Genomic DNA, 10,665 nt, shown 5'->3' with positions numbered 1-10,665 from the left:
CTTGAGTACAAGAGTACTATACCCGTTTTTAAGAAGGGTTTGTATGCCAATCCTCATTGTTATCACCCCATGTCTCCGTTAGGTAGCGCTTCAAAGATCTTCGCAAGTTACTTGGCAGCTAGGTTAGTCGAGTGGCAGAGGATAATTAAATACTGCCCATCTATCAAGCAGGTTTTAGAAAAGGCTTCACAGCAATTGATCATACTTCCGTTCATAAAATAATCATTGAAAAGTACATCTCAATAAGATGTGGTCGGGTCTATGCAGGTTTATTTCACTTGGCAAAGGCCTTCGTTCTTTGGATCAGGTCCTGCGGTGGAGAAAACTCCAAAAACGGGGTGTGCCCGATGCTCATCTGCAGTTGATAATCCGCCTTCTCTGATACTAGGGCCTCTTGACAGCCATGCAAGCCAAGGGATGGTCATGAATTTTGAAACCCAAGGGGTTAGACAGGCTGCCCAATGGCCCCTTTGCTTTATATTATTTTTCTCTCAGAACTTAAGCCCCATTTTCTAAAGGAAGGTTTAATGCCACCAGCTTTGCATGGAGTTGGTTACTCCACTCTTATATGCTGACGATGCCATTTTACTTGACCTTACTCCGAAGAAGCTAGGACATAACTCCAGTATGAATTTAAATCTCTCCCAAGTCAAAAATAGAAGTCTTCGGCAGTAATGAACCTAAACTCACATGGTCAATTAACAACGTAAAGATCGAATAAGTGAGTACTTTGTTACCTGGGGACTGTTTTTCAAGTAATTGCTCCTGGGTTCCACACATTAATTTGGTTGAAAATAAGGCTACGGACAGGCCTAGGTGGAACGACATGGTTTTATTATAAATTTGGTGGTTGCCATCTAGACAAATGCATCCAGGTTTGGACGGCTAAAGTCCACTCAGCTGTTATATAGCTGTGAAATATACTTTTTTTTAAATTTATTTTTTTTAAGAAGTTACTTGGTCTGGCCCCGTGTGCTCCAAAGGAGGCTCTATGAGGTTGGAAGTGGGCATTCCCAGTATTAGTTTGCGGGTGGAACTTAGAATTTTGGAATATTTTCAGAAACTATCTACAATGACCTCGGAAAACCCCAATGTTAAGAATGCTAGGGGGAAATGGAGTCTAATTTGTCGAGGTTAATTATCCTTGATTTATGCGTGTGTGCAGTCCTATGCAATAAGTGGGGAATAGATTTCATGCAGTTTAGAACAGGTGCTATAAAGAAGTTTCAGTTAAACAGAAAGGAGAAAGGACAACTAGTCCAGGTTATGAGAGCTATTATGAAGCTGATCTCCCTGAAATATCGAGCTTGTAGTTTAATTTCAGAAAATAGCTCAATTAGCTCAATAAGATATCGCGAGCAAAGGCGTAGTATTGCAATGGTAAGATTGCACCACATATTATGTTTAAAAGGTTGCATGTCCTGACTCTTTAAAAATAGAAACTGCTCCTGCGGAAGTAGGGCTATTGATTTACACCATCTTTATGGATTTAAGGAGGCAGTGGCTTTGCAGCCATTTTATAAGCAACAATGTTAGAGCAGTCTGAGGCAATGTTTATTTTCTCTTTTAACGACAGTAGTTTTGTATCGGATCTCTGAATACGTGAAGGTTTCTCATAAGCCATTCAAAAAGACAATTGTAACTTGACCTCTTTCGTAACACAAATGTGGAGATTAGTACATTTTGTAACTGCTGCGCATATTTTGTCTCCTTTTGGAGACGTGTATTTATTGCATTTGTTTTGTAAATTGCACAAGACGAATAAAAGCATGTTCTACACAACCTCACAAACCAGAGCAAAAGGCTACATCATTGGCATTACAAGGGTATGTGGGACAGCAGCAAACATTCCTTTTGTTTTGATGCCTTTAACAGTTGCTTTTTTTACTGTAAATTCAGTGCTTTATGAAACCAGGCATATGCGCGCCTCACAGTGCCTTTGGCTGTTTAGTATACTTCTGCCAGACTCAAATAATCTTAGTGCGCTGTCCCTCCTTCAGACTCATTTCGCGATTACCTCAGAAAACGTCTTACGGCGTCAGGAGCTAAAGCATGCTTTTCAGACCCTACCATTCCAAACCACTTTTGAATGAAGACAATATTCAAATAAAAAATAAATAAGAAATATTAGTCAACATGAAGATTCACCATCTAGTTTGATGAGAAAAGGCAAACATAAAAACACCTACAAGGGTGGCAGAGCTGGGTTTGAGCACAAGCTTTTAAAGAGAGTCTGTAGCCTCCCCTCTTCGAATCCACCCAGTAGCTGTGCTGCCTTTTCAGCGATATATTTAAAAAACAAACTTTTTAAAAAGCTATCCATGGTAGAGGGGCTGCTCTGCTACTTAGTCTCCTAAGTCTGTTTTTTAAGTTGTCACACTCCAAATGAACTTTATTGGCACAACATGTTATACAAGTGTTGCCGAAGTATCACACAACAAATAGGGAACATCAAATTGTATGTTGTTTAATACATGTATCATATGCAAATACACATACACATGAGAATGCCAGGTTAGAATCTATCTCCGGAGGTGATTTTTTAATACTTAGAATGTGGGCTCTTCTTGGCAAGCAAGTACTAAATGTTCCAATAAAGTTCTGCATTGTTGCCAGTTGTTGAAGAGTGATTAAATTGGGTGGAGAGGCTGTCCCAAAAACGTTTCTCACTTAACATTGCAGAAAACTCGATAAGGAAATTAGAGCAGCAATTAAAAATTTTAAAAAGTCAAAACTGAAAGTCACTAAATTTAGCCGGTAGTAATTTTGGGGAATATTTTATATTCAGCTGTTTTTGTGGAATTGAAACCCCCCCCCCCCCCCAGCAACTGCCTCCCCCAAATTAATTGTGAAAAAAAAACAGAGGGATTCACAAATCTTGACCTTCAAATCCCAAAATCAGGGTATAATGGACACCAACTTCACACGCTTTGGCATCAGTCTATGCCCGAATATGTGCAGTGAATGGCGGGCATGTTGTTTTTGGTGCCTTTTACGCTGCTATGTTTGATGATTACCCATCATCCCAGAAATACACAAATTAGGAAAAAACAAAAACATCTGCTAATTAACTGTGTAAAAAAAAAAAAATGGCTTACAGAAATGAAGGATTTTTTGAATGACCCCTCTCAGGCTGTGGTCTTTGTTCATTTCAACGGGAGCCACTCACTGTCTGCTTATGGACCAGTTTGACTTGACATGAATGCAAACGATCACCAAAAGAAGTTATCAGTGTGGTCGAATTTAGGTTCAACAGCAGTGCACTGGTAGGCCATGGTTGTGTAGCTTCATTAGGGGTAACGGATTGGCAATGGGAATAGGGGGGCTCAGGGGCAGTTTTTTCGGAAAAAGTTCTGCCATTTAAGATTCACGTTATTGCAACTCAACCCTTTTCAACGAATTAGGTGTTTGATTTTTAAATAAATCAGCGCTACTCTTCTGAGAGTGACCTTAATGTCCCCAAATGCAAAGTGTTTCAGTAAACATATGTACATACTTAAACCAGGTCCTCACAGAGAAATGTTCACTGCTAAACCAACTTGACATTACATTTCGTCTTGCTCGAGGACAGGTTGCAACCCATCTGACAGCTATTTTTGCCATCTCTCCTAATTCTTTTACAACATGCATGTTTTCTTAAAGGGGTTTCCCCTTCTCAGATCAAGTAGCTAACAGCCAAGTTGTAAAAAAAAAACAGATTTATTTTAACTTGGCTTATACAAACAAATTTCAACAGTAATCCTTTTGTTTCAATGCTCAAGAAGGAAAACTCAGCAAAACATTGTGCAAGCCATGGGTTCAGGAACTGCCGGTACATCGTTCAATGCCATGAGAGGAAAGGTAAGGGGTTCATTTTCTCAACAGCATGTATGGTAATGTTAACAAATTTCTCAGATCTGGAGCAACAGACAGCAATCCTGAAATATATTTACTTTATAAAAATCAAAAAGAGCCTTTTGCTTTTCTAAGCAACTACAGTTTTCTTTCACCTCATTTTGGGAAGATCTTCGGTGCAGGCTCTTTTGTAGGTTTCTGCAACTTCACAGTTCGGTCCTCTTTCTGATCCACTGTCATTTCAAATCGATTTTGGATAGGCTACATTTCACCATCAGATTCAATGTTTTCACTCTTCACTGGCTTGCCATTTTTAAATTTACTTTGCTTCCACCACCTCCCCATGCCCTGGTCTAGATTTTCAGTTTCTCCTCCTTTCGTCTGAAGACCTCTTTTCTCTTGGTTTTCCATCTCGTTCACCATCTCTGCTTTTGCTTCTGTGCTTATAAGATCTGCGGTCTCGGCTTCTAGATCTTCTCTCTCGACTGCGTGACCTGTGTTTTCTATCAGCTCTGTCACGACTTCTGGGGCGTTCTCTGCTCCGGCTTCGCCTTCTTTCTCGGCTCCTGGATCTCCGGTGGTCTCGTGACCTACTGCCTCTCTCGTCAGATGTTCTGCTTGAATGACGACTGCGAGAGCCACTTCTTTTTCGCTTTTCACGGTCACGAACCTTTTCCTCCTCATCTTTGCGTTTTTTCCCATCCTTTTCTTCTGGGTCACGCTCTTTCTCTTCTTTGTCTTTCTTTAACCGATCATCACGCTCAGGTTCTTCTGTCCTTTTCCGCAGTTTTTCTTTCAACTTTTCCACAGTCGATTTGATTGTGGCATACCCTACATGCTGCTTACCCATCAGATGGTCATCAACCCTGGACTGTGCATCTCCTACAATTAAAAAGGCCCCACAAACTTCACACACTTCCATCTGCTTTTCCTGAGCTGCAAAGCTCTCGATTGTTGATGTTGTGGACTTGAGTAGCTCCCTTTCTTCTTTGAGTTGTTCAACAAGCTTCATCATACCTTGGGCCTCTTCGACCCTACCCTCAGACCCTAGCTCCTCTATTTGTTGCAGTAGTTCATCCATTTTATCAGTTAACACCTGTACTTTTTCTTCATTTTTGCCAGCAGGTCCAGAAGCCCGTTGACTCTGAGACAGGGCCAAACGTGCATGACCCCTTCGGATCCGACGTTCCACGTCTGCAAGCAAGCCCTCCAAGTACCGAAGAAAGTCTCTTTCGTAGCCAGCTTTCAAGAAGCGGGAGCTTTTTTCATACTGTTTACGTAAATTTTCATCATGGATCTTTTCACATGGGCCCAAATCTGAGCGTGTGTTCGTGAACAGTTCGGCGGGGCAGAACTCGCACAGATAGTATTTACACACACTTTCGTGGTCCCATCGCACATTGCCCCTCTTCCTGTCAGGAGCCAGGTTCCGGTCCCTGCCCATAAGCTCATCGAGCAGCTGAGCGGCAGAGAGCATGCTTCTACCCGTGGTTTTCACCCCCTCCGACAAGTAGTAGTGTTGCTGAGTCTGAAGAATGAAACAAAACAATGTCCAGTGAAAAAAAAGTCCCAACACAAGCCAAATCCCACAAAATAATGGCACGGGGTAAACAAAGGGAGAAAATTATCATAAGGTAAAACATTTTGTAAGGCAAGTCAAAACAAAAGTTTCATTATCCAAAAGGTAATAACTTAATGCACATACTATAGAAATGTTCATAATATATAGAAACGGGTTCATATTCCAGTGAAGCTGGTTCAGCCCATCATCCCTTTGAGTTTGAGAAAATGAGCGCCAACAGTGACATGCACTAGAGCAGGATTAAAAAAAGCAGTGGCAATAAGTGAGACTGCAAAACAACCAGGTTGTACATTTGTAGTGTACTTGCATGCTGCATACTCCAGAAGGCCCAGATTTTTCACAGGAAAAATCAGACGCCCAGCAGTCAGGTGCGAAATCTCCAACCAGTACATAAATGTAAAAGGGATACAAAGTCCCTAGCCCAACAAAGAGCAGTACTGGCAGAATGGTGCCGTACAGGTTCTGGGCAAGTTGGAATCTATGCCATGCAACCCCCCCCCCACCCACCACCTTCTACCACCTTTCCTGCAGATCTGCTTGATTGGTTTAATCTACAAAGCAAATGACAAAAAATATAGTATCTAGTCTTCATCCAGTGCTAAAGGCCAGCCCCCCACACCCTAAACTGTGCAATAACAGATGCCATTACTGCCCAAGTGTATGCTCTGCAATTTCGTCAACTTTGGAAGGATTAAGGGCTAAGTATCTTCTGCTAGGATTTAAAGCCACAACTGCAGATTGCACAGAAGCAAACGCTGAGATCAGTGAGCAAGCTTACCTGGAGAGTAAGAATGAAGAAAGGATGCTGTGCAGGCAAAGAATCAGAATTGAGATGAAGAGACTACCAAAGGCTTAAGACCTGCATTTAATTGTTTTGTTGACTGCTTCGGGTCGATAGGAATCGGGATAGAGACTGTAAACACAGTGGGGGACTGGAAGAAAGTTAGCCTGGAGCAGGGCTCGGTCAAGAAAAGTTGGACAGCTGGGGAGCATGGTGGAACCGAAATAAGTGCTAGGCGGTACACACACAATTTGAGTAGAACACTTATATGACAAGATGGGTAACGAGGTTGGAGCAAAAATAGTGCTGAGGAGAAACAGAAAAGCGAGGTGAGAGAATTGCACAGCCAGGATGTGCAACAGCCCAAGTAGCAGCTACCAATAGTAAGGCATCACTAGTGAGGAGCATAGAGGTAGGCTGACTAGTCAGTCACAGTGGATAAAGGAGGACGGGATCATTCTTGCTTAAATGGGAAGATGGTCAAGAGGAAAAAGATCTAGATAGGTGCCTAGCCAGGAAACCTGCATGCAACACGGACATCAAAACTTGTGGAATGCTGCGCATAGCACACCACCTTAAGGGAATATGCATTAACCATCACATTAACGATCATTCACGTTATAGAAGGTGGAAATCAGTACCACCGTGAGAAAAGCTGACCATTAAAATAAAAAACACACCTCTTCTCAACTTGTCACATAACACCACACGGAAGCATAGTGAAAGGCTGTGAAACACCCACCAACTTGATGAATAGCTGGACATCGACAGGACACTTGGGCATCACTGTAACCATTGCGCAAAATCAGACTGCTCTGAAAAGCCATGCTTACCAACCAAAGTAGTATTGTACCCAATCAATCTCATTAGTAAAATCCTCTAAGCCAATAGGTAGTCAAGTATTTGGTAGTACCGGTATGATGGGTTTACATTTATTTTTCTTGTACCATTGTATTGACAAAACTATCTCAAGTCAGAAAGAATTGTCAACTTTAGAAAATGTGGCACTCAAAACATCTTAGGTTGATTATGTTAAACGTAACCTTGCTGCAGACTCAAAATAAGTCTTCCAAGCTGCAAGTTAAAAAGGAGCTGCTACCTGATAATACCCAGTTCAGAGGATAGGGGATGTTTTGAATATCGCACATGCTACTGAAACGTGACATTACTAGCATGTTTTGAATGTCTAGTGGGCATATTGGAAACCTTGATCTAGTTAGGTGTATATACCTGAGCTGTGAGCCCACAGAACACGAGATAACTGCTGTATTCAGTTTAGTTTCTACCCAAGAGTACCCTTTAGGTGACAGTAGTGCTGCTACCATTCTTGATAATTATATACGTTATTCAATTCACTTTGTTGTGATGCGCGCTCCTATTCTCCCATTGCATATTGGGAAACTAAACAACCAAATTGTCTAATATCAAGGTCATCAAATCGGAGAATGATGGCGCTTGGCTGATTATATTGTACTTTCGTTTAACAATTGGCGAATAGTACACTTCCACAAGGTGAAATCATCCTTCTATAGAATAAATGCATATTCACATAATTCGGGAGAATTTGCTCGTAAAAAGAAACATTAAGTAAATCGGGACATACGATCTGAGGTTTAAGCACCTACTTTCTTAATGCAGACTATATTTATGTATGAAACATTATCAGCTCCAGCACCCAGATAAGGCAGCATCCTTCAAATGCATCTGCAGGGCTTGGATAGTTTTTATGTGGAAGATCAATACTAAATTAGCAGAAAGGCTAGAGATGTATATTTGTTTAGACTAGAAAGGCAAATGCACCTGCCTCAGCAATTGTTCATATGATTCTGAATTAGAATATGACAAGGCAATGACAAAATCTCACTTGAAGCCGATCTTCAATGAGAAGCTTGTTCCGTGTAGCTTTATTCAGACGTTTCATACAAAAATAAAAATCGACCTTTGCAACTTATATTGAAAGAACGGATATTAATTCTGCACGCAGATCCGTCGTAATAGAAAGGGCCGAGACAAATGTACGATGTTTACGGTTTCTCCATTAGGAGTTCTCATGACAGAAGGCCCAAGCACGAACAACTTAATCGTTACAAAAGATGCAAGATATGTTTGTCGGCGGCCCCTAAATCACTGATAATAAAACACACCCCAAAGTACCGAAGAAAGGCATGCTTATATGCATTGTGGGAGGGTAGTGGAATGTCCAGCATTGACATGCACATAATTAATGTGATGAGAATGGAAATATTCCAGTGTTTTAAAACGCCTAATGCCACCAACTATATAAGATAAAATGTTACAGTACATGTTGAGATGCTTCTTGTCGTTAGTATGTCTTATTGAAACAAACACCGACCTACGCAAAGTTCAAGGTTTTGCATCACTTTCCTATATAAGATTCTATACAGTAGATGACGTGAACACCCCCCTCCCCCCTCTCTTCTGCCCCCGGCACCTATAGCTTGACAGTAGTCCCTTTTTCATTTTGGTAACCCATTACTCACTCCCAAAGCCGTTGGCAGCCATCGCCAGACTTCCTAACTAGCAGTGCGGCGGGTCCCACCCCATTACATTTACCCAATTTGCGATTGGACGAATTATAGCAGATCGCGCTTCCTATTGGCCGGGTGCACCACGAGAAGCTGCCAACACTCGAGCTTTCAAAGAAGCCCAAGAATGAGCGGCCTTTCGGGAAAAACAACCATTAAATTAAGCGGCAAACGACTAGGGCGGGATTAGAAGCAACGCGAGGCCAACGTGACACATTCTGGACACACATGGGGATACTAACCGGTGGGATCTCGCTGTGCTCGGGCGACGCACTCCCTCGCTGCTCCCGCTGGCGCTCTGTCCAGCCGCTCTCTGTGCTCTGAGCGGCGCTCTACCCCGCCTCTCGCTGGCCCCGTGGACGCTCAGTCTTTGGCACTCCTCCTCTGCCCCCTCCAAGTCGTTCCGGCGACGCTTCCTCTCGTTGGTCTCCTTGACGCTCTTTCTTTCGCTCTCGCTGGTACAGTCGGCGCTCTTTACTTTCTCTCCTCACCGTGTCTCGTTGGTCTCTCTCATACTGGGCTTGATTTTCCCCCGCAATTATATGAAAGAGTCGTAGTGTAAATTGTACAGAACGTGTTTTTGAAATGATGGATTAGGAGTTGGCTGATTGTATATGTTTACAAACTGTTGATTTTTTTCTAATTCCAATTGTTTTTCAATCGTAGTATGTCGTAATCTTAAAACCAAATCTCTTATACATTTCCCACACTTGATTAGAGAAGGAGTTTTAATTCTATTCAGAAAAAAGAGCCGAGTGCTATGCTTCATTTCCTTTTCTGAAATCTTTCCACAGTAAACTACATTTACCTCTCAACCTTTGAATTCCCCATGGCAGGTGGTGGAAAGGGACGGTAGGAGGCTTTGGGTGAATTAATTTATTCTAAGGCAGGTGACACCCGCCGAAAGCGTGTGAGTTGAGAGGTATGCAAAAAATCCAGAACAGCCACCATAGAAATGTACCTTTAAGAACCCACATATGCTCAAACAAACAAGTAGGTGAGCTCACATGGACACTGTTGGAGGGTTACAAGGAGGGGGGGGGTTGTGTTCCAGAGAGTAGGTGCTGTATGATGAAAGGCACACCTACCTACACTTAACCAGTTTGATTCTTGACACTAAGAACAGATTTCTCGCATTAGCCCGTGGTACCCTTTTGGGTCAGTAGCCAGGTGTTTCCTTCCATCTGATAGATATCTGAAACTATCACCAAAGAGGAAGAAGCCGAAAGGAGATCCTGCCCTCCACTGGAAGCCAGTGAAGTTCTTGTCTGGCTTGAGAGACATGCTTTCTCTTCCCTTAGCCTCCTAGCTCAGCGGCCACATGCTCACCTTGGAAGCAAAAGGATACGGAGCAACACTGGTTCGATCCCCGGGTCCGCGCTTAGAAACCTCTGAGTATTATATAAATAACCTATCATATCAATACCACACGTACTGCACTGTTTTGGATTCTATGTCAAGACCTGAGGCTTGTATTATGCTTTCTCTCTTTATTTAGAACTCGAGCAGCATATAACAGTTACAAACCCATAAAAAATATTACAATCAAAAAACATTTCCCAGACTAAATGTCTTTTTGTGTAGTCCATCTTTTTTATGTCTATGAAAACTATGTGACACTTTCTACCAGGAATGGTGGGAAGTGTCTGCGCTCCTCCATGTGGCTGCTGTCTTGCCAATGTGTCAGACCAGGTTTTGTCTGGCAGTGAATGATTCTTTGCCAGCGGGGCCGTTTCTCGGATGGGAACTCGACTAGCTACTGGGAGGCTGGGGAAGCAGTATTGTGAGCTGGATGAGACAAGGCCTGTTTTTGCTGAGGAGGGAGGACAGGTGGACACACCAGGAGGAAGGAGCACTTTGAGGAAGAAGGTTGAGGCGCATGTGGGGCGCGTTGGGTTGCTACTGGAGTGGTAGCTGCTTTT

General features: G+C 42.5%; 1 protein-coding gene across 1 annotated transcript; it reads right to left on the bottom strand.

Moving 5' to 3' along the window:
- Positions 1-2,451: 2,451 nt before the first annotated feature.
- On the bottom strand, positions 2,452-9,129 carry LOC138487839 (luc7-like protein 3). Its single transcript, XM_069614439.1, has 2 exons — positions 8,986-9,129; positions 2,452-5,362 (listed from the first exon to the last, which is right to left on the bottom strand). The coding sequence occupies exon 2, from the start codon at positions 5,309-5,311 to the stop codon at positions 4,196-4,198; it is 1,116 nt and encodes a 371-aa protein (XP_069470540.1). The 5' UTR covers positions 5,312-5,362; positions 8,986-9,129; the 3' UTR covers positions 2,452-4,195.
- Between the last annotated feature and the right edge of the window lie 1,536 nt (positions 9,130-10,665).

Source organism: Ambystoma mexicanum, chromosome 9 (genome assembly GCF_040938575.1).
Source record: "Ambystoma mexicanum isolate Mex_15411 chromosome 9, UKY_AmexF1_1, whole genome shotgun sequence".
Lineage (NCBI taxonomy): Eukaryota > Metazoa > Chordata > Amphibia > Caudata > Ambystomatidae > Ambystoma > Ambystoma mexicanum.
This window is presented reverse-complemented; position numbering and strand designations above follow the sequence as displayed.